Source organism: Hylobates moloch, unplaced genomic scaffold (assembly GCF_009828535.3).
Source record: "Hylobates moloch isolate HMO894 unplaced genomic scaffold, HMol_V3 SCAFFOLD_16, whole genome shotgun sequence".
NCBI classification, from domain to species: Eukaryota; Metazoa; Chordata; class Mammalia; order Primates; family Hylobatidae; genus Hylobates; species Hylobates moloch.
Genome location: NW_026652291.1, coordinates 71,621,987 through 71,649,165, shown reverse-complemented (window position 1 = coordinate 71,649,165; position 27,179 = coordinate 71,621,987). Strand labels below are relative to the sequence as shown.

The 27,179-nt window shown below is 42.3% G+C and overlaps 2 protein-coding genes across 5 annotated transcripts in view; one reads left to right on the top strand and one right to left on the bottom strand.

Moving 5' to 3' along the window:
- Positions 1-129: 129 nt before the first annotated feature.
- On the bottom strand, positions 130-1,890 carry LOC116484810 (transcription initiation factor TFIID subunit 4-like). Its single transcript, XM_032179767.2, has one exon. It carries the CDS (start codon positions 1,820-1,822, stop codon positions 1,250-1,252), a length of 573 nt encoding a protein of 190 aa, XP_032035658.1. The 5' UTR covers positions 1,823-1,890; the 3' UTR covers positions 130-1,249.
- Positions 1,891-1,957: 67 nt separating this feature from the next.
- The window catches only part of BAZ1A (bromodomain adjacent to zinc finger domain 1A), a 119,015-nt gene continuing 93,793 nt past the window's right edge, over positions 1,958-27,179 (top strand). For 3 of the 4 annotated variants that reach the window (XM_058429453.1, XM_032179766.2, XM_032179765.2), the window contains exons 1-2: positions 1,958-2,099; positions 14,343-14,621. In XM_058429453.1, the coding sequence (XP_058285436.1) occupies positions 1,987-2,099; positions 14,343-14,621 (392 nt within the window). In that variant the 5' untranslated portion in view covers positions 1,958-1,986. Of the gene's footprint in view, positions 2,100-2,297; positions 2,502-5,147; positions 5,198-14,342; positions 14,622-27,179 lie in introns of those variants that run through there. The other variant, XM_058429454.1, reaches the window with a different exon arrangement.

Here is a 27,179-nt window from a genome sequence, read left to right as displayed (position 1 = left end):
TCTTATTTGAAGAGTTTACCGATACTGAAGTATATACTTACTACTTACAGAGAGCATTTCCAAACTTCTGTGACTTCTGCACAGTAAGGTGCATTAATAGTATTAATGAAATTTAAAACACCCAAAGAATAACGCCTTTCACAAATGTTTATTTTGCTAGGTGTATGAACAGTTAAAACCAGCCTAAAAGATAAAAAATACTAACTCTTGATTTTGATTTCTTACATTTTCTGCTCCAAAGTACAAAGGAACTTAAATTTGAAGTTATAAAACGGATCCCGCATTGTTTCTGTAATTATCATTTCGCAGTATTGGTAATAGGAATAACGTCTTTGTCGAATAACCGTTCTTAAAACTTACTTTTAGATTCATTCTTACATATTAATTTGCAAATAAGCAAATTTTAAGGACAGTATCAAAAAAGACTTTAAAACACATCTAGTGAACGTTCTGAGTTACTTCTAGTTTCGAAAATTCTATTGAATTCCAAGGTCCCATGTATTATGTACATTAAAATTTTTTCCCTAAATAAAAGTTACTGATATGGGAAAGTTGCTTTAGGGGAATTTTCGCTAGTAAATCCATAATCCTTAAAATTCTAATTGAATTAAACATTGATACTTTGCAAATATTTACAGCAGTGTAAATATTACTTTTTAAAGGTGCGTTAGTTTCAAGAATGTTGGGGTCCTACAAGCATGATGACACTTTGTAACACATACTTTTTTTTGGTCTTTTCCTCTGCTCTCTAAATCTCTTAATTGCCGTAAGTATTAAATAGAACTGATGTCAAGGTATCTTCTGTTCAAGATGGATGTTTACAAACATGCAAAGTATTTTTAGAGATATGGATTCTAATTTGGAAGAAGAAAAATAGCAACAAATTTTCTTATTCATTTCTTTTCTCATTTTTAAAATACAAGTTAAATCGTAATTGGAATCTCTTTTCCCATCGTGTAGTCAAGCGTCTGTGCCAGACTTGAAGGCTTTACTTTGTTAGCCATGTGTTTATGAACCCCCAGCGCTTTCCCTAGATCTTTTGGCTGATAATCTCAAACATGGAGGATGCTTCTGAATCTTCACGAGGGGTTGCTCCATTAATTAATAATGTAGTTCTCCCAGGCTCTCCGCTGTCTCTTCCTGTATCAGTGACAGGCTGTAAAAGTCATCGAGTAGCCAATAAAAAGGTAGAAGCGAGGAGTGAAAAGCTCCTCCCAACAGCTCTTCCTCCTTCAGAGCCGAAAGTAGATCAGAAACTTCCCAGGAGCTCCGAGAGGCGGGGAAGTGGCGGTGGGACGCAATTCCCCGCGCGGAGTCGGGCAGTGGCAGCGGGAGACGCGGCAGCCAGGGGCGCGGCGGGGCCGGAGAAAGGCGGTCTCCTGGGAGGACGGGGTCTCCCCTCGTTGCCTTTGTAGTGGAGAAGGTGGACAAGTGGCAGTCGACGTGCTCGCAGGTGAGGGTCGCTCGGGAGCCGGCCGGCGCCGGCCGGGAAGTGGAGGCGAGCCGGGAACAAAGCGGAGCAGCTCCGGGGTCCGCCCGCGGCGAGCGCCCTGGCGGCGTTGGGCTGTCCGGCCGGCCGGCTGCGCGCCGAGCACGTTGTGAGCCTGGTGGCGGCGGCGGGCGAGGAGCCGGCGCTGGGGGAGGGGGCCGCCGCCGCTCCCGCACTGCCCCCCGCGGCGGGGCGTCCTGCCCCATTGTGAGGCGGCGGCAGGACGAGAGGAGGTAGGGCGCGCTCGGGGGGCAGGGGCGGCGGCGGCTCCGCTCGCTCGACACCCGGGCAGCGGCAGGAACGAACTCGGCTCCGGTAGCGGCCGCGGCACATCAGTCACACAAAAGGCAGCCGACCTTCTCCCAGCGCGCAGACCGGCCCACGCTGCCGCCGAGGGCTCCCCACCTTACCGGCTTTCCTTTCCCTCCAATTTTGATAGAGAAGCGGGGCCGGCGCGGGCGGCCGAGGGTCCAGGCGAGCCCGCGGGCGGACGGGAGATGCCGCTGCTACACCGAAAGCCGTTTGTGAGACAGAAGCCGCCCGCGGACCTGCGGCCCGACGAGGAAGTTTTCTACTGTAAAGTCACCAACGAGATCTTCCGCCACTACGAGTAAGAGCCGGGGCGTGTGCGGGGCCGCGGGGGGTGTGGGGACTCCCTCCCCAGCGCCCTTTTGTCTCTCTCCTTTTCCTCGCCCTGGGCTTCTGGCGGGGCGACTTGAAAGTGACGGGTGGCCCCGGGCCCGCGGTTCTCTGCCTCCTAGCCTCCACCTGGAGAAGGCGCGGGGCCAACTGGCGGCGGCGCGCGTGGGGAACGCGGGTTGGTAGTGGCGGAGGAGGCTGGGGTCCCTGGCCGGCCTCGGGGACCGCTCCTGGCCGCTGCTGTCGCCCTCCCGCCCTCCTGGCCGCGGGGCGGCGGAAACTCCCCGCCTCGCCCCTCCCCGCCGCGGCCACACGCGCACTCCGGGACCAGTTCCGGGATCCCCTCTCGGCGGCCGAGGGGATCCCCGCTAGGGTCAGCGAAGTGGGGCCGCAGTCCCTGGGCCGGGGGAGGGAATTCCTGCCCCGGTGAGCAGGAAACGGCTGGGCTGGGCTTCGTTTTCTCAGTCGGGAGTGGGGTCTGACGTTGGAGCTGCCTGGGGTAGGGGAGAAAGGAGCGGAATTGAGACTCGCTCTAGAAGGGAAGGAGGGGGCGTCCCTACGGGCCAGGGGCTGAGAGCGCGGACGCGAGAGCCTCCGTCGGCGGCCTCCCGTCCGGCGCTGCTAGGCCTCGGAGTGCGACGCGAGCCGCGCTCTCTGTCACCGCCTCTTCTTGGTGACTAACTCTCGTCTCCGGGGAACTCAGCGTCTCCGCCCCCGGGAGATCAGTGAGGAAGAAGTCGCGGCTGGGCAAGGGGAAGAGGAAGGGGGAAGAAGCAGGGCCTTGGGCGCCCCTCGTTTTCACTTTCGCGTAGCCGGGAGCGCGGTGGAGGGTGTTGGGGGAGGGGGTTAAGACAAGTTCAACTCCAGACTCAGCCAGGCTCCGCTTTATCCCCCTGCGCATGTGGGCTGCCTGACATGTGCCACTCGCTATTGTTTTGATAAGAACGCGGAGCTGCTGCTGGTGTAGTTACAGCTCCTACATTTTCAGCCTGTCGCTTAATTTATCCCAAGAGATCTAGTCCTGTGACACGGAGCAAGGAGGTGTGTTTTAGCGTCTTGTGTTTAAACAGGATCTCTAAGTGAGAACCTGACTTGATCAATCACTCGAAGAGGGTGATCCTCTCTTTTTCTTATGCTTTATCCTCTCCACTTAAAAGGAGTCCCTTTGTGGCTTGGAAACGAAGTGTAATAGCAACCAAGTAACGTCGCGTGTAAGGAGGCACCTTTTCTGAGTGGGGGCTTGATCAAGGGAGGGTTTTGGGCAAACTGCACCTGTCCAAGAAATGAATAGTGAGGTTAGAAAAGTTCCTTTGAGCATTTATTTTAAGTAAACCTTTTTCTTCAGCTCCACAGAAAGGGTTACACATTAAACATGTTATATCTAGAGAAGTAGAGTACTTTTCGTCAGACAGTACTTTTAAGTAGGAGTGCACGTTTCGCTCTGCTCCTGTAGAGACTTGTTTTGTTACTCAAATAGAGTTCTCGTAACTAGTTAAGTGAACTTGGATTAGGAAATTGGACAAGGGTTTTTTTTTTTTTTTTTTTTTTAAGGATTTTAAAGCTACAAGCCTTGCTAACAATTATGATTTAAAAAAACTAAGAGTATCAACAAAATAGTAAATAGGCTTAAATTTCAAACTGGTTTCTCCTTCCACATAAGCAGTCTTTTAAACAGGCTTTTCTCACTTTAGAGGGTGGGATGAATATGGCTGTTATCCTTTGTGAATTAAACACTCAAGGCACTTTGGTTCATGAGCTGAATTATTTTAACCATGAAGAAATCTGAAATGCTGAAATACAGATTTTCTGCGTTCCAGAACTATCTGTCTTCCATTATTTTTATTTATTTACTTACTTTGAGACAGGTTCTCGCTCTGTTGTCCAGGCTGGAGTGCAGTGGCACAATCTTGGCTCACTGCAGCCTCCACCTCCTGGGCTCAAACAATCCCCCCCACCTTACCACCTTAGCCTCCTGAGTGGCTGGGATTGCAGGTGCATGCCACCACTCTGGCTAATTTTTGTATTTTTGTAGAGACGGGGTTTCGTCGTGTTGCCCAGGCTGATCTTGAACTCCTGAGTTCAAGTGATCTGCCCGCCTCGGTCTCCCAAAGTGCTAGAATTAATAGGCGTGAACCACCAAGCCCAGCCGTATCTTCCATTAATATTAAGGAACTGTATCGTTTGTAGTCTTAGGGCATTAAACATTTTAAATAACTAGATTTTTATTTTCAATTTTTGTTTTTTCCCTTGTGCTGAAGTGTTTGGGCTTTTGGAAATTACAAGCAGCCCCAGAGAGATTACTGGTTTGGGAGCAAAGGTATTTGACCATTTACCCTGAAATAAGGAGTATTGCTGATGTTCTTAGGTTTCTATGACTGAACGGAAAGAATTTTGACAAAATCGAAAGAAGACTGCCATTTAATCATGTTAAATTTTTAATTACTTTCTGTTTCTCACAAATGATTACAAAGAGATCTTTCCAAAAATGCATTTGTGGTACGTGGTATATGGTGGTCTGTAGTATGGTAACGACCTTTGGAACAACTCTGGAAAAACTATGAAGGAAACCTCTGCAGGCTGCTCTTTTTTTGAGACGGAGTCTCACCCTGTCGCCCAGGCTAGAGTGCAGTGGCGCGATCTCGGCTCACTGCAGCCTCTGCCTCCCGGATTCAAGCATTCTCTGCCTCAGCCTCCCGAGTAGCTGGAATTACAGGTGCCTTCCACCACGCCCAGCCAATTTTTGTATTTTTAGTAGAAACGGGGTTTCATCATGTTGGCCAGAATGGTCTGGATCTCCTGACCTCAGGTGATCCACCTGCCTCGGCCTCCCAAAGTGCTGGGATTGCAGGTGTGAGCCACCGCACTTGGCCTGTTGCCTCACATTTTGTCTTCTCCAAGAACCTGAACTCTTTGAGACAGTGACTGGCCAGGATGCATCCTCAGTGATTATATAGCAGAAACTCCTTACTACATTCTCCTTAACTAATTGCTAACTCTTGATTGACCTGCTTTTTCATAGGTAAAGAAGACTCAATAGCACATCAACTATGGACAAATGCATAAGCTAAGGTGCATAATTTAGTCTCTTAAATACGATTTATTCTGGCTGCGTACAGTGGCTCATGCCTATAATCTAAACATTTTGGGAGGTTGAGGTGGGAGGATCACTTGAGACCAGGAGTTTGAGATCAGCCAGGTCAAAATAGTAAGACCTTATTTCTACAAAAATAAAAAATATTCTTTAATTTTGGCTAGCTGACAACAATTTTATTTTCGCTGTGGATTATTAAAAAATGGAACAGGTCTGAATATGGAATTTCTTGACTTGTGGGATAGGAAAATGATTTGTTGTATTACCTAGTGACTTAATCTCATAAATAAAATAACTTTTTTTAGCCATGTAGACACTTGGAATATATTTCCCATCTTTGAGTGAGTCCAGCCTTCCATACAAAATGTGTAACTCTTCCACAACATCACTAACAGGTGGTCCAAATTAATGTTTCACCCTGGCTTTTCATTGGAAGAGGTTTAGCTAGCTTACAAGGCATCCTGTTTTCACTGTTCATCTGCTCTCTCTTGTTAATAAGTCAGTCCTTTCAACAGCCTCCCTTTACAGATGAGGAAACTGAAGTTGGAGTGGGGAGTAAATCCAAGATTACGGCGTCCAAAGTTATTTTTCTAGTAACTGATAATGCTAGAATCTAACTCACATCAATTATTCTAGCATTTATGCTCTTTTTACTGCTTACTATTACATAGTGCTTATTATGGAAAATTCTTCCTAATATCTGTTGAAGTATGCACTAAGAAAATAGGGGCATTGCCTGGAATTCAAACTGGCTGCCTAGATCTTTGTGTAGATACCACTTTGTACTGTCTGCTTAGACATTTGGTTTTTTACTATGCCCCAAGTGATTAAGCCCTAGGTATTCAATGGACACATCAGAACATCATCAATTTATAGTAGGGAAGAATGTCTTTCATACTGACTAATTCCTATACTAATGGTCAGTTTTATGTGAAATCTAGTTATAATCAAAGGCTATTTGGTGAGCATGAGGTTTTCAAAGGAAGTTGGATAATTTTCATAGCTAGTGTCTTTAAATGAGATGTTTAGCTCCTTTTTAAGGAATAAGCCTGGCATATGGTCCTGATACTTGGATCCATGAGTCCTTTTTTCCTGGATGTTATAGCAGAGATTCCTAAATGCTTTTCTTTTTGAATTTTATCTTTTATCTACTTAGCAGACATGTACTTAGTTTCAGATGTTTTAAATACATTTTTTCTTCAGACAATACATTTATCAGTTATTGCAATATTGTAGGTTGTAGTAACAACCTACCCCAAAACTTGGTGGCTCAAAATAACAACCCATTTTATTTGCTCACTATTCTGTGGATTGCCAATTTGTTGTCTGCTGGTTTCCTCTGTGCTCACTCACTTACTTGCAGTCAGCTGGAGGCTAGGCTGAGGCTGGTTGGAGTAAGAGCCTCAGTCACAGGTCTGGGAACTCAGCTGGGATGGTTTTAGTTACCATGTGATCTTTCAACCTCAGAAAGAGGCTGTTTCACATGGTGGTCTTAGAGTTTCAAGAGGGTGAGAATGGAAGTCACTCAATATCATTTCTTTATTAGTTTGGTCAAAACAGATTACAAGGTTAGCCCAGATTCAAGATGAAATAGACTCCAGCTCTTGGTGAGAAGAGCATGAACGTCGTATTTCAAAGGAGCCTGCGCACCTTTGGACCTCTTTGCAGTCTGCCACAAGCAGTTGCTACAGTTTTATAGTTGGGTCATCCTGATTGGATTTTGCGTGTTCACTGATAATCTAATATATGTTATCCATCAAAACACAATGAAAACCATCCTAAGAACTTGTGGACATACCTTGTTGTTTGCCCCATACTACCTATAATAATGATTCAAAAACTCTTTCTTCCTAAAATTTCTGTTGTTTCCTACACTTGCCCTCAGGAGCTGACAAGAAGAAATATCTTCAGATGTTTGAGATAGTTCTGTGTCTTTCTGCTCCCCTTCCAAGTGTCTAACTTTCTCTCTTGAAAACATAATTGTTTCTCTGACATTGTTTCTCTACCATACTGGTTATTCTTCTAGGATGTCTCTGCGTATGTGGTGCCAGAACAATAAGAATTGATAATATTTATTGAGTGCACTTACATTTTAGGGGCATTTGCTGAGAATTATCTTTTATGTTATTTTATTTTATTTATTTATTTTGAGACAGAGTCTCGCCCTACCGCCCAGGCGAGAGTGCAGTCACGCGATCTCAGCTCACTGCAAGCTCCACCTCCCGGGTTCACGCCATTCTCCTGCCTCAGCCTCCCGAGTAGCTGGGACTACAGGCACATGCCACCAAGCCCGGCTAATTTTTTTGTATTTTTAGTAGAGACGGGGTTTTACCATGTTAGCCAGGATGGTCTTGATCTCCTGACCTTGTGATCTGCCCGCCTTGGCCTCCCAAAGTGCTGGGATTACAGGTGTGAGCCACCGCGCCTGGCCTAGAATTGATTTTACAAAAGAAATTTTTTATATATATATATAATATATACGTATATATATATATACATACATTATATATTACATATATATGTGTATTATATGCACACACACACACACACACACATACTTACATACATAGAGAGAATGAGTGTGTTTTGGCCCCTAAGTAGAGTACACTTTGTTTTTATCTGAATTGTACTTCGTTTCTGATTTTTTTTTTTTTTTTTTGAGACGGAGTCTCACTGTGTCACTCAGGCTGGAGTGCAGTGGCTCCATCTCGTCTAACTGCAACCTCTGCCACCCTGGTTCAAGCGATTCTCCTGCCTCAGCCTCCCGAGTAGCTAGGATTACAGGCTCCTGACACCATGCCTGGCTAATTTTTGAATTTTTAGTAGAGACGGGGTTTCACCATCTTGGCTACGCTGGTCTTGACCTCCTGACCTTGTGATCCACCCGCCTCGGCCTCCCAAAGTGCTGGGATTACAGGCGTGAGTCACGGTGCCCGGCCTAGTTTCTGATTTTTATGTCACAATTTAATCTTTCCCTACTAGGTTTTTAGTTTTTTAGTTTTCCCAGTACCCAACAAATTAATAGTATGCTGCACTTTGTTCCTCAGTTTGTTCACCAGAGTGTTGGTTGACTTCATATTACAGGTGTGTTCTTAAGAAAGTCCCTTGTAACTCAGCAACTTTTCCTTATGAAATAATGATAAAGAGGAGGGGTCATCAAATTTTTTCCACAAAGGGCCAGATAATCAGTATTTCAGGCTTTGCTTGGCCATAGGGTCTCTTGTACCTATCCAATTGTGCAAATGTAGTGAGAAAGCAGTTACTGAAAACACCTAAAAATATGGGTATAGTTGTGTTCCCAAAAAAAACTACAAAAACAGGTGGAGGGCAGGATTTGGTCTCTGTGCCAGTAGGATGCCCACCTTTAGTGAAGAGGATGATTGAAAGAGCACAGTCATAAATCTGACATTAATAACCTGTGTTAGCCTAAATTTACATTCATATAAAAATACTTTGTATGTTATCATTTTTGCTCACAGTAGTAAAATGTATTTCTTGTAAGTTTCATTAGTTACATTCTTATAATGTAGAAATTGAAGAGACATCGTAACCAACCCCCTAGAATTCAGTATTAACAAATTCTGCACATTTAAATATGTATGATAAATGGGTAAAGTGTGAGCAGAATTACAGAAGTGGGAGAAAGTGAAGGTGTATAATGTGAGAGATGGTGCTGTGCTGTTAGGGGGGTTATGAGTAGGGGAGAGATGACCCTTGGACTTTTCTCCCTTAAAATGGCCACTGTGGTGGCATGTCCTGCCTCCTTAGGCTAGGTCTTTGTGCACAGTGAAGCTATAATGTAACAATAACTTTGTAGAGTAAATAGACACAAAGGAAACAAATGGCACAAACATTTTGTAGGAGACAGTAGAAACCTTAGGGTATAAAAGGGCAGCTATACATCACTGGTTGTGGCGTTTGTGCCATTGCTGTCCTTGATACTTTTAGGCAGTGTTAAGTCTAAATCGTGTTTGTTGCAATTCACTGCGTTTAGCTGTCCCCCTGCCATGGCATGAAATATCCCATGCGTGGCCTACTCAATACCCCAGGCACCTAGCTGCTGTGGCTAGCTAGAGCTGTGCTGTCCAGAACAGGAGCCATTACTTGGCCAGATGGGTTATTAGGTACTTGAAATGTGATTAGTCCGAATTAAGATAGGCAGTAAATGTAAAATATACATTGGATTTTTTTGTTTGTTTGTTTTTGTTTGAGACAGAGTCTCGCTCTGTTGCCCTGGCTGGAGTGCAGTGGCACAATCTTGGCTCACTGCAACCTCCACCTCCCGGGTTCAGGTGATTTTCCTGCCTCAGCCTCCCCAGTAGCTGGGACTACAGGCGCGTGCCACCACGCCCGGCTAATTATTTGTATTTTTAGTAGAGCTGGGGTTTCACCGTGTTAGCCAGCATGTGCTCGATCTCCTGACCTCGTAATCTGCCTGCCTCGGCCTCCCAAAGTGCTGGGATTACAGGCGTGAGCCACCATGCCTGGCGGATTTTTTTTTTTTTTTTAAGAAGAATGTTAAGTAAAGTATCTCAATTTTTAAAATGTTTATTACGTATTGAAATGAAATTATTTTGTGATATATTGGGTTATTTTTATTTTAAAATTTTTAAATGTGACCACTAGAAAATTTAAAATTATACATGTGACTAACCATTCTATTTCTACTAGCACTGGCTTACAGACTAAAGTATAAGATATTTAGATTTGAAGTATAATTTTCTTGAGCAATACTAAGTATTGTTTAAGTTATTAGAAGTATACTTCATGTGATGGATATCCCATTTACCCCGATTTGATCATTACACATTGTATACAGGTATTAATATGTATAACTGTTATATATCAATTTTAAAAAAGAGGAAAAAAGTATACCGATGTACATTATGTGCTAACTATGTACTGGCTTGAGAAGCTAAATCTTATAGATATGTTTGTTTCTATAGGAAAAAGTTAGAACTTTTTTTCCTTTTCTTTCTTTTTTGAGGTATTGTCTTACTCTATCACCCAGACTAGAGTGCAATGGTGCGATCTTGGCTCACTGCAACCTCGGCCTCCCAGGCTGGAGTGCTCCTCCTGCCTCAGCCTCCTGAGTAGCTAGGACTACAGGCACGTGCCACCACATGGACCTGGCTAATTTTTCTGTTTTTAGTAGAGACTGGATTTTGCCATGTCACCCAGGCTGGTCTTGAGCTCCTGGGCTTAAGCATTTCCCCTGCCTCAATCTTCCAAAGTGGTGGGATTATAGATGTGAGCCACCGTGCCCGAACTAGAACTTTTTTAAGAAACAGGGTTGTGCTCTGTCACTCAGGCTGGAGTGCAGTGGTGTAATCCTAGCTCACTGCAGCCTTGAACTCCTGGGTTCAGGTGATCTTCCCACCTCAGCCTCCTGAGTAGCGAGACTATAGATGTGCGCCCCCTGGCTAATTTTTTTCTTCAATTTTTGGTGGAGACGGTCTCGCTTTGTTGCACAGTCTGGTCTCGAACTCCTGGCTTCAAGTGATCCTCCTGCCTCAGCCTGCCGAAGTGCTGGGATTACAGGCATGAGCCATCGTGTCCGGCTAAGACCTACCTGTTAACATTACTTCCCCCCAAAAAAGTTCTAATAGTATTTTTAAAAATCTTTTTTTACCTTGTGAATTCTTCCCTTCCCTTTCTCTGAATTCTTAGGATATCTGCCTTCTATCCTATAAGGATAACTGCTTTTTACTTTGTATTTTTGATGATATACACCCATTATTTCCTGAACTAAACTTTACTTCAAAAGGATCTTCTTTGTACTGAATTAAGAGCCGTATAACTTGGCACATGCATGCTATTTCTGTAGATCTCATTTAAGAAACTAACCTGTATGATTAGTTTCTCTTGCTTTATTTCCATAGATACCTTTTTAAAAAGTTGTTCTATAGACATGTACAAAGGAAACAATCTAAATGGAATTGCCCCCAATTTTTGGAGATCAAACTAATAGAGATAACCTACACAGATAGATGTACTAACCAGGAAATAGACATATAACAGTTTAAGTACTTTTAGAATGATGGGAAAAGTAAAGATTTCAGGAAGGAGAAGAAATTGAAGAATAATGAATTGTATGGTTACATATAATTTTAGAAAAGTAGAACGAAGTATAAAGCAGGAAAAAATTTTACCTGTATCTTATCACTTAGAGGCAGCCATTGTTAACCCTTTTGCATATGTATAACCATATGCATATATATAAAAAAATTTTTTTTCAGACAGTCTCACTCTTACACAGGCTGGAGTGCAATGGCATGATTGTGGCTCACTGTAGCCTTGAACTCCTGGACTGAAGCGATTCTCCTGCCTCGGCCTCCAGAGTAGCTCGAATTACAGGCTCATGCCACCACAGTGGGCTTTTTACATTTTAAAAATATTATATTGGCCAGGCGTAGTGGCTCATGCCTGTAATCCTGGCACTTTGGGAGGCTGAGGTGGACAGATCACCAGGTCAGGAGATCAAGACCATCCTGGCTAACTTGGTAAAACCCCATCTCTACTGAAAATGCAAAAAATTAGCCAGGCATGGTGGCATGTGCCTTTAGTCCCAGCTACTTGGGAGACTGAGGCAGGAGAGTCCCTTGAACCTGGGAGGCAGAGGTTGCAATGAGCCCAGATCACGCCACTGCACTCCAGCCTGGGTGACAGAGTGAGACTCTGTCTTTAAAAAAAAAACAAACACAAAACTTTATTGCGCTGGATGCGGTGGCTCACGCCTGTAATCCCAGCACTTTGGGAGGCTGAGATGGGCGGATCACAAGGTCAGGAGTTCGAGACCAACATGGTGAAACCCCGTCTCTACTAAAAATACAAAAATTAGCTGGGTGTGGTGGCGCGCATCTGTAATGCCAGCTACTCAGGAGGCTGAGGCAGGAGAATCCCTTGAACCCAGGAGGCGGAGGTTGCAGCGAGCTGAGATAGCGCCACTGCACTCCAGCCTGGGTGACAGAGTGGGACTCCATCTAAAAAATAATTATTGCAAAATGATATATGAGTAATGCTCATTAAAAAAATTTAAACAGGACTGAATGCGGTGGCTCACGCCTCTAATCCCAGCACTTTGGGTGGCTGAGGTGGTGAATTGCTTGAGGCCAGGAGTTTGAGACCAGCTTGGCCAACATGATGAAACTCCATCTCTACTAAAAATACAAAAATTAGCCAGGCATATTGGTATGTACCTGTAGTCCCAGCTACTTGGGAGGCTGAGACACAAGAATTGCTGGAACCAGGGAGGCAGAAGTTGCAGTGAGCTAAGATCGTGCCACTGCACTCCAGCCTGGGCAACAGAGTGAGATTCTGTCTCGGGAAAGTAAATACATAAATAAAAATAAAAATTCAAACAGGCTGGGCATGGTGGCTCATTCCTGTAATCTTAACACTTTGGGAAGCTGAAGTGGGAAGATAGCTTGAGCCCAGCAGGTTGAGACCATCCTGGGCAACATATTGAGACCCCATCTCTACCCTCTCAAAAAAATTAGGTGAATGTCCTGGCGTGCACCTGTAGTCCCAACTACTCAGGAGGCTGAGGCAAGACAGAATGCTTGATCCTAGGTGGTTGTACCACTGCCCTTCAGTCTGGACAACAGAGTGAGACTCTCTTAAAGAAAAAAAAATTCAAACAACATAGAATTATTTAGAATCACAAAAAAAGTTTTCCTTTTCCTTCCTTCCCAATCTCCCCTCCTTTCTCCATAGGGAATATCTTTATAGTATGTATATAAATACATACATTTTTGTGATTATTATAATTAATGTACATGGGATTGTGTGTTCATTGATTTATGTTTTTCCTACCCATTATGTCTTGCATTTTAAAAGAGAGTGGATAAGGCTGGGCATGGTGGCTCACGCCTGTAATCCCAGAACTTTGGGAGGCCGAGGCGAGTGGATCACAATGTCAAGAGTTCGAGACCAGCCTGGCCAACATGGGGAAACCCCGTCTCTATTAAGAATATAAAAATTAGATGAGCATGGCCGGGCGCGGTGGCTCGCACCTGTAATCCCAGCACTTTGGGAGGCCGAGGCAGGCAGATCACCTGAGGTCAGGAGTTTGAGACTAGCCTGACCAACATGGAGAAACCCCGTCTCTACTAAAAATACAAAATTAGTCGGGCGTGGTGGCACATGCCTGTAATCCCAGCTACTAAGGAGGCTGAGGCAGGAGAATCCTTGAACCTGGGAGGCGGAGGTTGTGGTGAGCCGAGATCGCGCCATTGCACTCCAGCCTGGGCAACAGAGTGAAACTCCATCTAAAAAAAAAAAAAAAAAAATTAGCCGAGCGTGGTGGCGGGCACCTGTAATCCCAGCTACTCGGGAAGCTGAGGCAGGAGAATCGCTTGAACCTGGGAGGTGGAGGTTTCAGTGAGCTGAGATCCAGCCACTGTATTCCAGCCTGGGCAACAGAGTGAGACTCCATCTCCAAAAAAAGAAAAAAAGAGATTGGATAGAATTTTTGAAAATAAGTAAATGCACATATTAAGGAATTCCAGCAGAATAGAAGAGCACTGAATAGAATGGTTCCCCAGTCTTATCACTACTGCCTGTTACCTTGAGTTTTGTATGACGTTCCAGAAATCTATGCTTCTATAGGTACCTTTTATTTTCTTTCCTTTTTCTCTTTTCCTCTCTCTTTTTTTTTTTTTTAACACAAATGAGATCATCATATAGTTTCAAGAAAATACAGGAGAAATCAAACTGAAAATAGGTATTTTTCTATTAACATTAATTGGAATGTTAATTAAGAACTTTATGCTTTTTAATGACTGATTTTTCATTATGTGAAGTACTACTTTATTTAGCTTTTATCTTGTTAGCTGCTTAAAGTTTTCAGTTTTTCACTGAAAAACAGATGGAACTCAAAGTCTAGTTTTGACTGATGTGCCTTTAAATTGCAAAATATAAATATTTAGTTTAAATATACTTTTTCTTATGTTTCTATTAATGTTATAAGTTGACCAGTTACCAAACCCTTGAGTTCTGGGAGTCTACATAAAATTTTGCGTTAAAGGCACAAAAATAACCTGATAATGCTATCAGTTGTTAATATAAAATTTGCGAAATGATAGGTAATGGGCTTTTGTTTTTGTTTTTGTTTTTTATCAGTGACTTTTTTGAACGAACCATTCTGTGCAACAGCCTTGTGTGGAGTTGTGCTGTGACGGGTAGACCTGGATTGACGTATCAGGAAGCACTTGAGTCAGAAAAAAAAGCAAGACAGAATCTTCAGAGTTTTCCAGAACCACTAATTATTCCAGTTTTATACTTGACCAGCCTTACCCATCGTTCACGCTTACATGAAATTTGTGATGATATCTTTGCCTATGTCAAGGATCGATATTTTGTCGAAGAAACTGTGGAAGTCATTAGGAACAATGGTGCAAGGTAAAGTACTTTTAATTTTTCCTCTTGGTAAGTTTATATTCACATTGCTCAAAATCCAAAACACACAAAATGGTGACCTAAGGAAATCTTCCCTTTTACTATGCTCCAGCTATTCTGTTAACCCACAGATAGCCCTGGTGTTAGCTGTTTCTTGTATATCTTTCCAAAGCTAATTTATACATAGCCACCAAAAACATATACATGCATGCGTCTGTATGTGTATATATGACATGTATCTTATGTAACAAACATATGCACAAATTCCTTCCCTTTTTACTGCAGAAGAACATATATACTCTAGGTGCCTTTTCACTTAAAAGATCTTGAAGGTTAGTCCTTTGTTACATAAGCCACCTTCCCTTTAATTTACTGTATAATAAAGTTCTATTATATGGAAGTTCCATCTTTAAGAGTAGAAATCTTTAGCTAATGGTATCTACTGTGTCCTCATTATGTCACCTAATAGTTTAAATATGCCAGTATTTATTGATTGGTTTTAGTGTTTTATTTAACAAAACCAGGATTGAGTTTTATATACTCCACTAATTTCTCCTTCTTTCATACTTTCTCACATTGCTTTATTGAGCCATAACTCACATACAATACACTTCTCCTTTCTGTAGTATACAAATGCAGGGTTAGTGCTCTTCCCTTTCACCAAGCTCTTCAGAAATAAAGTGGATTTTTATATGAACATTGAAAATGACCGGCTCACGCTTGTAATCCCAGCACTTTGGGAGGCCGAGGCGGGCGGATCACGAGGTCAGGAGATCGAGACCACGGTGAAACCCCGTCTCTACTAAAAACACAAAAAAATTAGCCGGGCATGGTGGCGGGCGCCTGTAGTCCCAGCTACTCGGAGAGGCTGAGGCAGGAGAATGGCGTGAACCCAGGAGGCGGAGCTTGCAGTGAGCCGAGATCGCGCCACTGCACTCCAGCCTGGGTGACAGAGCGAGACTCCGTCTCAAAAAAAAAAAAAAAAATGATGTAATCTATGGCAATAAATTAAAAATTATCAATGTTTTCCTGAAGTCTTAAGCTTTGTGATTGGCTAGTCACTGACATTTATAATAATAAACTTTATATGCATTAAAACCTCTTGTAGCCTCTTGTCTTTAGGGTATTAACTGTTTTTTGGATGTCCTGCCCCCATTATTGACCTGAATACAAATTTTTTTTCTGTATTTTAAACTTTAGAAGCCAAAAGTTATTTATGTTGTTACTATTATCTTATTTGGAGAATCATTATAAGTTTGTATGTAATGTTAGAATTAATGTCTTAACAAATTAATATAATCCATTTTAATTGTTAGGTGCTACCCTACTTGAATCTTAAAAAGCCAAGGAACCAAATGTGTTTATATTAAGATATAATTTATTTGAGTTTGATTTTTGGCAAGTAATTAAGTTTTTTTTGTTTTTTTGTTTTTTTTTGAGACGGAGTTTTGCTCTCGTTGCCTAGGCTGGAGTACAATGGCAAGATCTCGGTTCACTGTAACCTCAACCTCCAAGGTTCAGGTGATTCTCATGCCTCAGCCTTCTGAGTAGCTGGGATTACAGGCACCCACCACCACACCCAGCTAATTTTTGTATTTTTAGTAGAGACAGGACTTCAGGCTGGTCTTGAACTCCTGACCTCAGGTGATCCACTCACCTTGGCCTCTCAAAGTGCTGGGATTACAGGTGTAAGCCACTGCGCTTGGCCTAAGGCTTAATTTCGTAATATATTGGCTATTCTTTTTATTGTTGTTTGAGACAAGGTCTGGCTCTGTGGTGGTTTTTTTTTTTTTTTTTAACTTTTGGTATAGATGAGGTCTGGCTGTGTTGCCCAGGCTAGAGTGCAGTGGCTCCATCTCAGCTCACTACAACCTCTACCTCCCAGGCTCAAGCCATCCTGCCACCTCAGCCTCCTGAGTAGCTGGGACTACAGGAGCATTCCACCATGTCCAACTCATTTTTGTATTTTTTGTAGATATGGGGTTTCACCATGTTGCCCCAGCAGCTCTCAAACTCATGAACTCAAGTAATCCACCTGCCTTGGCCTCCCAAAGTGCTGAGATTGCAGGCTGAGCTACCAAGCCTAGCCTATATTGGCCATTCGTAATTGGTGATTGTGCCTGAAGTTGTCCCCCCTTAAATACAACATTCTGAATGTACTCTGTTAAAAAAAAAAAAAAAAAGTATGGCACTCTTGTTCTAATGCATTTAAATAATTAAGCATAGAATTGGGTTAATCTGAAATGTGCTTGTAAGAACAAGAGAACAGTATTTTATTAGTTATTTTTATCTAAAAACTAAGAATGGTTATACTTACTAGATCCACTCCTTAGGTCCTTTGTTCCCATGGTCACTTAGATTGTAAGTACCATAGGGTTGGGGCTTTGGGGGAGGGTGGAAGTTGTGGAACTTGAGACTGGAGACCCCCCAACTCCTCAACTCCTCCAAAGACTGGAGACAGCATGAATTATAATTCATATGTATATTTTACTAATATATCCTTAAGGTTGGCATCTTTTACAGAGCTATTTTGTTTGCCTTATCTGTAACTTGCTGTGAGCACTATTGATAAGGGAGTAGTAGGTAAGGTAAGAATAGTAAAAACAATACTAAGAGGTGGCATATGAAAAAGGAGATTAATTGAGGATGATGAATTATAGGAAAATCATGATTTAAAGGAGGCTCGGTTAAGAGTTAAGTAGAAAAAGGGTCTCAAGATGCCAGTGGATAATCTAGTAAGTTTTTAAGCTAAGTAATTAAATTTTTTCAACCAATAGCAGAAAATCATCAGGAAAAGTATTTAGGAATAACTGAAAACCTCTTTCCCTTTTAAAATTAAGTTATGCTGTTGTTTTTCTGTGGATTTTTTTTTTTTTTTTTTTTTGACAGGGTCTGGCTCTGTCGCCCAGACTGGAGTGCAGTGGTACAATCAGAACTCACTGCAGCCTCAATCTCTCAGGCTCAAGCAGTCATCCCGCCTCAGCCTCCTGAGTAGCTGGTACTATAGGCATGTGCCACCACACCTGGCTGATTTATTTATTTTTTTAACTTTTACTATAGATGAGGTCTGGCTATGTTGCTCAGGCTGCTCTCAGACTCCTGAGCTCAAACAATAATCCCACCTCAGCTTCCCAAAATGCTAGGGTTATAGATGTGAGCCACTGCACCTGGCCTTTTCTGTGGATCTTATAAATCAACCACACTGTCCTCTGAAGTGTGAAATAACAACATAATTTACCTTTTAAAGAGATGTACCTATACCAGTCTTGGTGCTATACAGTAGTCATATATTTGAGTTCCTTTTTTATACCGGACACTGATTTAGGTGCTATGGATTAATGGCTCCCCGACTCACAAAGCCAAACATACTTGCTGCTTCTCAAATATGCCAGGCATGATCCCTGCTCAGGGCCTTTGCATTACTCTTCTCTTTGCCTGGAATTTGTTTCCCCAGATATCAACATGGTGAGTTCTTTTACTTCTTCATGTCTTCCTCCATATCACTTTCATTGAAGCCTTCTGTCCTATTTGAAATTTAGCATTTTCTTACCCCAAGTTTTAATTATTTTATTTTATTTTAAAATTTATTTTTTGCCTCCCCGCCCTCGCCCCAACTTTTAAAACATTTTTGATAAAAATTCTTTAAATTGTGGGCCAGGTGTGATGGCTCAAACATGTAATCTCAGCACTTTGGGAGGCTGAGGCAGGTGGATCAGTTGAGGTCAGGAGTTCGAGACCAGCCTAGTCAACATGGCAAAACTCCATCTCTACAAAAAATACAAAAATTAGCTGGGTGTTTTGTCTTCTCTGTAACTTGCTGTGAGCACTATTGAGAAGGGAGTAGTCAATAGTCAATTACAGGCATGCGCCTGTAATTCCAGCTACTCAGGAGGCTGAAGCGGAATTGCTTGAACCCAGGAGGTGGAAGTTGCAGTGAACTGAGATCATGCCACTGCACTCCAGTCTGGGCAACAAAGCGAGGGTCTGTCTCAAAAAAAAAATTTTTTTTTAATTGTGGGAAGATACACAACATAAAATTAGTCATCTTAACCATTTTTGAGAATACAGTTCAGTCCTCGCCTCAACATTTTTTATTTCTCTTCCATGCTTTGTTTTTTGTTCACTTGGCACTATAACGTATTTTCTTTCTTTATTTTGTTTGTTGGTGGTTTCCTCCACCAGAATGTAAGCTCCATGAGCTCAGGAATTTTCGCTGTATTGCTAGCACTTAAAATGGCACATAGTATGTGAGCAGAGCAGGTATTTGTTGAAATATAAATAATGCAAAACAAATTTCAAATAGAAGTGCTTTGAAGGCAGTGGTATGGTAGAGAGTGAGGGGAGGAAGTGGTTGGGACTTGAGCTAGGGTGGTCAGAGAATGTTGCTGTGGAGGAAGTGACATTAACTCTGAGAACAGAATGAAGGAGAAGGAACCAAACATGTCAAGAACTCTCTAGACAGAGGGAAAGGCCTGAAGTGGAAATAATTTAAAATATTGCTCTGGCTGCTGTTTGATGAAATGATTGAAAGGAGGTCAAGCATGGAAATCCTGGAACCAGTTTGGAGGCTACTACAACAGGCTTTCTAGTGCAGATAAGAACTTTGAATCAGATGGCAGCAGTACAAATGGAGAGAATTGGATGGATTCAGGATATTTTGGGTGGAGAACTAACACAATTTATTCATGGATTGGATAAATGCTGGTTTGGGCAGGGGAATGTGTGGGAAAGGAGAAATGGATGATGAAATCATGGATTATCTCAATTTTTTGCCTTTAGTGGATGGTAAGATGGAGAAGCTTAGCTCATGCCTATACTTGGGCAGAAGGACCAGTTGAGTACAGTGAGCCGACTACATGATCATGCCAACTACGCTCCAGCTAGGGTGACACAGCGAGACCCTATCTCTAAAATGAAGAAAAGACTGGGCACACTGTGGCTCAGGCCTGTAATCCCAGCACTTTAGGAGGCCAAGGCGGCAGATCATGAGGTCAGGAGATCGAGACCATCCTGGCTAACATGGTGAAACCCGTCTCTACCAAAAATACAAAAAGTTAGCCAGGCGTAGTGGCGGGTACCTGTAGTCCCAGCTACTCAGGAGGCTGAGGCAGGAGAATGATGTGAACCTGGGAGGCGGAGCTTGCAGTGAGCTGAGATTGCGCCACTGCACTCCAGCCTGGGTGACACAGCGAGACTCTGTCTCAAAAAAAAAGAAGAAAAAAGATGCGGAAGCCGTAGAAAGTAATGTATCAGTTTAGCCATCTTTGCACTCAAATCAGGCCCTGTTATTTTCTGATTGCTCTGATTTTGTGTTTCATGGATATGTTTGTGTTACTCATAAGTGACTTTTTTTTTTTTTGAGACCGAGTTTCGTTCTCATTGCCCCAGGCTAGAGTGCAATGGCGCAATCTTGGCTCACTGCAACCTCTGCCTCCCGAGTTCAGGCGATTCTCCTGCCTCAGCCTCCCGAGTAGCTGGGATTACAGGTGCCCACCACCACACCCAGCTAATTTTTGCATTTTTAGCAGAGATGGGGTTTCACTATGTTGACCAGCTGGTCTTGAGCTCCTGACCTCAGGTGATCCACCCATCTCAGCCTCTCAAAGTGCTGCGATTACAGGTATGAGCCACCACATCCGGCCTCATAATTGCTTCTTACAGGCTAGATACTGGGCTGGGTATATTGGGGTTTTGGAAATAATTAAGATGCTCTAAGCAGCCTAGGCAACATGGTGAGACCCTGTCTCTACAAAAATAAAAAAAGAAGAAAAGAAAAAGCCAGGCATGGTGGCATGTGCCTGTAGTCCTAGCTACTCAGGAGGCTGAAGCAGGAGGATCACTTGAGCCCAGGAATTCTAGGCTGCAGTGAGCTATGATTGCGCCACTGTGCTGCAGCCTGGGTGACAGTAAGATCTGGTCTCAAAAAAAAAAAAAAAAAAAAAAAGCTCTCGAGTTCAGTTAAGAGAGAGACAAACATGCAGACTTGCTAAATATTAAAGTTATGAATAAGGTAACTCAAGAGTATTCAAGTTCAGTGTGGCATTAAGGCTAGGCCTAGGTTTCCCACACTCAACTAACACTGAATAAGTCTGTTAACCTTTGCCAGATTGGATGATATCTCAGTGTTTAGCTTGCTTGTTCCAATCCTTTGCTCATTTTTCTTTTGGCTTGTTATCAGTATGTTTGTGGGAGATTTATATTAAATACTAGGCATATTAAGCTCTTTGTTATACTGCTACAAGTATGTTTCTGTTCCATTTTTTGTTCTTTTTCTTAAGTGTGCAATAACGGTAAAAAGGCCTTTACGTATTTATTTATTTATTTATTTTTTGAGATAGTTTCTCACTCTTATCACTAAGGCTGAAGTGCAGTGGCGTCGTGATCACAGCTCACTGCAGCCTTGACCTCCTGGGCTTGGGTGATCCTCCCATCTTAGCCTCCTGAGTAGCTGGGACCACAGATGTGTGCCACCATGCCCAGCTACCTTTTTATATTTCTGTATTTTGTAGAGACAGGGTTTCACCATGTTGCCCAGGCTGGTCTCGAACTCCTGGGCTCAAGCAATCTGCTAGCCTTGATTTTCCAAAATATTGAGATTACAGATGTGAGCCACCATGCCTGGCCCAAGATATTTTAAATATATGTAACAAATAATTAAGAAATAAAGAATAAAAATACAATAAACATCCATGCATTCTTCACTTGTGTTAAAAACTTAAGACAAATTAAATTTAACAGAGCTTAGTTGATCAAAGAACAATTAGCAAATCAGGCAGCGCCTGAACCAGAAATAGGTTCAGAGTGACTCTGGTGCTGCTGTGTGGTTGAAGAGGATTTATGAACAGGAAAAGGAAAGAGACATACAGAAAATGGAAGTGAGGTACGGAAATAGCCAGATTGGTTGCAGCTTGTTGTTTGCCTTATTTGAACATGGTTTGAACAGTTTGCTGCCTGTGAGTGGTTGAAGTATGGCTGCTGTGATTGGCTGAGACTTAGCTACTTGTTACAAGGTAGGTTATAGTTTGTTTATACACCCAGTTAGATTATAGTTAACCATGTACAGAGAAACCTTTAGGCTGAACTTAAAATATATAAGGAAGCAGCATTAGGCTAAACTTAACACTTGGTATTATTATATTATTATTATTATTATTATTATTTGAGACGTAGTTTCACTCTGTCGCCCAGGCTGGAGTGCAGTGGCACGATCTCAGCTCACTGCAACCTCCGCCTCCTGGGTTCACGCCATTCTCCTGCCCCAGCCTCCTGAGTAGCTGGGACTACAGGCACCCGCCACCACACCCAGCTAATTTTTTGTATTTTTAGTAGAGACGGGGTTTCACCGTGTTAGCAAGGATGATCTCAATCTCCTGACCTCGTGATCCGCCCGCCTCAGCCTCCCAAAGTGCTGGGATTACAGGTGTGAACCACTGCGCCCGGCCTATGTGGTTTCTAAGAGTGCCATGCAAACAGATTTTAGGGCATCTAAGTATTATTTCCTTTATTTTTTATTTATTTTTTTTTTTTACTTCGCTGTGTTGCCCAGATGGCCTCTTGGGCTCAAGGGATCCTCCCTCCCACCTTAGCCTCCTGAGTAGCTTGGACTACAGGCATGAGCCACTGTGCCTTGTTCTCATTGTTTTTTTTTTGTTTTTTTTTTGAGCAAACACAATCATTGTTTAATGAAACGTTGGAAGGACGGTGAACTGGAACTCAAATACTTGGATGATTCACCCATCTTCTGTCTCCTCTCCTGGAACTGGAAAATTAAATCAGGAAAAAAGATGTGGAAATCATACAACAAAGAAACATTTTGGACTCATTGTGTAGTCATTATTCAGTCCAAAGATAGAATTAGAGTTTCAGAGAATCTGAAAAATTGAGTCAAAATATAATCATAAATTTGGTAATTTTTAAAATTAAAGTGGGCTTTGGGCAACCCATTTTTGAGTAGTGGGATACAGGGCCGCCACCAGCCAGGTAATTTTTTGTTTTTTAGTAGAGAGGGTTTCACCGTGGTCTGATCTCCTGACCTGTCCCAAAGTGCTGGGATTACAAGCGTGAGCCACCGCGCCCGGCCGGTTTAAGCAATTATTGTGCCTCAGCCTCCTGAGTAGCTGGGACTACAGGCGCCTGCAACCATGCCCGGCTAATTTTTATATTTTTAGTAGAGATGGGGTTTCGCCATGTTGGCCAGGATGGTCTTGAACTCCTGGTCTCAAGTGATCTACCAGCCTCGGCCTCTCAAGGTGCTGGGATTTACAGGCATGAGCCACTCTACCTAGCCATTTTCAGACCTTTTTACGAGCATCTCTTTTTAAATAAGAATTGGCGTGATGATGTAGTCTTTGAAGTAGATATTCAAAATGGTTAATTTGTGGATAGGTAGCTGTTTTTCTGCGTAATTTCCACCTTTAACCTCTTCTACTTCACCAGTTCTACCTACCGTTCTTTAGGTCTGGAAGGAATCTACGTATCTGTCAAAACGTAGATATCTTCAGGGTCTGTGAAAGTCTGCATTTTGCAACCACAGTAATGGCTATGGAATACATACTAATTCCATTTGGGAGAAAGTTGAGTGTGTGCGAGAGAAAAGATACTTGCTACAGAGAAGTGGCAGAGATTGTAAAATTTTGACTGCTTGGAGAGTCAGCACTACCCTTAAGGAACCTCTGTAATATTGTAGTACATAATCTTCTATTTAGCTAGTGTACAGACTACTTAATAGTTCAAATTCTTTGGAATACAACTTTAGACATAAAAGTAAGCTGAAAATCTAAAACTGGGTAGGAAAGTAACTGCCACAGTGTTCATCTATGTGCTTTACCTCTGATTAGACTATAAAAACTATTCAAGAGCCTATTGACCTAAGTCCTATATTAAAATTAAAACATTAGTGTTAAACTGTCCCAAGTTATTTTGGGATCCTCTTTGAACTTTTTGTTTGTTCATTTGTTTTTGAGACAGGGTCTTGCCCTGTTGCCCAGGCTGGAGTGCAGTGGTGGGATCTCAGGTCACTGCAATTTCCATTTCCTGGGCTCAGGCAATTCTCCCATCTCAGCCTCCCAAGTAGCTGGGACCACAGGCCCCTTCCACCACATCTGGATAATTTTTGTATCTTTTGTAGAGATGGGGTATCGCCATGTTGCCCAGGCTGGTCTCAAACTCCTGGGCTCAAGCAATCTGCCTGCCTCGGCCTCCCAAAATGCTGGGATTACAGGCGTGAGCCACTATGCCCGGACTGACCTTTTTTTTTTCAGTCACAGGGATAGCTTATGTCTATTTGTGCATGCAGATATTTGAGTGACTGACACAGTAGGACTCTGATGGGGGATACAAAAATGAATACAAGTCTTTCTGTGTAGACACTCAAAGTTTGAAGGAGCTAATAAAGGTTTATGAATAACTGAAAGAGAATAAGTTACTATAAAAGAGAATAAGTTGCACAGTTAAGATGTTCTGGGAGCTGAAAGAGTTTGTGGCAGATTTGAAGCAATATGTGGTAGAAGGTACTTCTAAAGGTGGGCATACTGACAGCAGCAAGAAGTGGGACCTAACAGCAAAGGAGAAGCTGGAATAAGCAGCAGTTAAAAAACTATACTGGCGGGTCGGTATAAAACTTGGTTGCATTAGAAGACATTGCAGAACTGGAAGTACACTAACATTTATTGAGCTTTTCCTGTTTGCTAGGCAGTGGGTTAGATGTTTTCATTTCAGTCCTCATAATCATAATGAGTGACCCAGAACTTTCGAATGTGATTTGCTCCACTTATCAGAAGTAAAGTTTATAAATTTTTAAAAATCTGTTTTTTTTTTTTTTTTCTGTTAAAGTAAAAGATTCATGTATCAGAGAAAAATGCAAAAGATGAAAGCCTGGAGTTCATTTTCCAAATACTCCATTCAGAGATAACCACTATCAGAAATTTAGTGCATATTTCTCGACCGTTTTTTCTGTATTATACTAACATAAAAAATTAGCAAGCAGCTTTTTCACTTAGTAATGGTTTGGATGTCTTCTCATATCAGAACACACAGATGTGTGCCTTTTTCTTTTCTTTTTCCCCTCTTTTGAGAGACAGTCTTACTCTATCACCTAGTCTGGAATGCAGTGATCATAGCTCGCTGCAGCTTTGAAATTCAAGGCTCAAGCAATCCTTCTGCTTCAGCCTCCTGAGTAGCTGGAACTATAGGCATGTGCCACCACACCTGGCTAATTTTAAAAATATTTTATAGAGAGTCTCCCTATGTTTCTCAGGCTAGTCTTCAACTGGCCTCATGCAATCTGCCTCAGCCTCCTGAAGTGCCGAGATTATAAGTGTGAACCACCACACCTAGCCACATGTGCTGTTTCTGATTGGTTTTACATGAACTGGTTAAACTGTTCCTAAAAAGCTTACTTATAATATTGCCTTTTTCTGAGGACGGATAAAGCCTAGCTAGCCTGGTGTGAGTTCTCTCTTTGAAGATAATAAGCTGCCTTTTCTTTCAGCTTTGACTAACAGACCTTTTCCCTGTTATAGGTTAAATCAGTAAAATGGCTGAATTGGATTTGCACCAGAGTTTCATTTATAGCTAGGTTTCCCCAAATATTATCCCCATAGTATTTGGATTTAAAATTTATAAAATGGTATCAAGTCAAGAAACATAAGAGATTATTGTTCAATATATGTGCTGCCGAAGTGAGCATGAGACTATGGTTCAGTATTGTTTTTAGAACTGCCTTGTAAAATTAATATTACATAATTATTATTTTTTGAGACAGAGTCCCGCTCTTTTGCCCAGGCTGGAGTGGCATGATTTCGGCTCACTGCAACTCCGCCTCCTGGGTTCAAGTGATTCTCCTGCCTCCGCCTCCTAAGTAACTGGGATTACAGGCACCCGCCACCATGCCTGGCTTATTTTTGTATTAGTAGAGACCAGGTTTCACCACGTTGGTCAGGCTGGTCTCGAACTCCTGACCTCAGGTGGTCCTCCTGCCTTGGCCTCCCAAAGTGCTGGGATTACAGGCATGAGCCACCACACCTGGCCTTAGTTATTTTTAATCTTATAAGCTGATATCAATTTAGGCATCAAGTGGTAATAAACCAATTAGAGCTCTTAACTATTCAGCCATTAAAGTATATTCCCTGTGGACTTTCTATGTTGCATTGGTAGAATGCTTTAAGCAATTTAGATGAAGTAAAAGAAAATTAGCTGGGTGCAGTGGCTTATGCCTGTAATCCTAGCACTTTGGGAGGCCAAGGTGCGTGGATGTCTTGAGCTCAGGAGTTCAAGACCAGCCTGAGCAACATGGCAAAACCCCGCCTCTATAAAAACAATACAAAAATTAGCTGGGCTTGGTAGTGTGTGCCTGTAGTGCCAGGTACCTGGGAGACTGAGGTGGGAAGACTGCTAGAGCCCAGGAAGCAGAGGTTGCAGTGAGCCAAGATTGTGCCACTGCACTCCAGCCTGGGTGACAGAGCCGGATGCTATCTCAAAAAAGAGTGAGAAAATTTGCACAAAAACCTATGATACAAAGTATTAAGTACTCAGGATATGTTAGAATTAAAAATGAGAAAATTGACTTTTTATCTTTGGATTCTTTTATATTACTAGCCTAAATGCAGTTAATGAATCATAAAATGCATTAATGTTCAGGACAAAAGAGAGCTGCTAAGTATATTGATGCGGTAAGATGAACATAAAAGATTCAAGCGAGAAACAAATACAGTTATTTTGATTTAAATATGCATGCTTGGATGCCAGTGATTGGGTACATGTGGGATTAATCAAGTAGAAGTTTTTGAGAAAGAGTTGCGTAGAAATATGAAGAAAAAAATATAGATTAGCAGAAAGGATTACAGGAGGGGGACTTCTTATTTAGGCTCAAAGATAGTATAGATTTTTAGCAACACATTAAATTTATTGTAGTTCTTTTTCAGAAAGAAAGCTTTCATTTGGTCAGCTTACACTGCCTTTTTTTTTTTTTTTCTTCTCAATCCTGCTCCTTCTGTATATACTACTGAATCTGTAAGATCAAAATTGCTAGTTCCAGGACAAAAAAGTCCTAAGCAACATCTAGGCATTGTTTTCAGTAAACCCTGATGACCCTAATATGTTGATACAATTTTTTTTTTTTTAAGACTAGTTTCGCTCTGTCACCCAGTCTGGATATCGGCTCACTGCAAACCTTTACCTCCTGGGTTCAAGCCATTCTCGTGCCTCAGCCTCCCGAATAGCTGGGGTTATAGGCATGCGCCACCGTCTCCAGCCAATTTTTGTATTTTTAATAGAGATGGGGTTTCACCATGTTGGCCAGGCTGATCTTGAACTCCTGACCTCAGGTGATCCACCCACCTCGGCCTCCCAAAGTGCTGGGATTACAGGTGTGAGCCACCATGCCTGGCTGATGATACAATTTTTAATTTCTTAAAAAGGGTTATTTGGAGTAACTGTTCTTTTTTAAAAATTATTTTTAAATTCATTTTTTTAAGTTCTGAGGTACATGTGCAGGATGTGCAGGTTTGTTACACAGGTAGGGATAACTGTTCTTTCTCTGGAATCTAAGTTAGAGTAGAACTA

What these genes read in the sequence shown, in the direction of transcription:
- LOC116484810 (XM_032179767.2), bottom strand. Translation starts at nt 1,822, where the DNA reads ATGTGCCGCGGCCGCTACCGGAGCCGAGTTCGTTCCTGCCGCTGCCCG.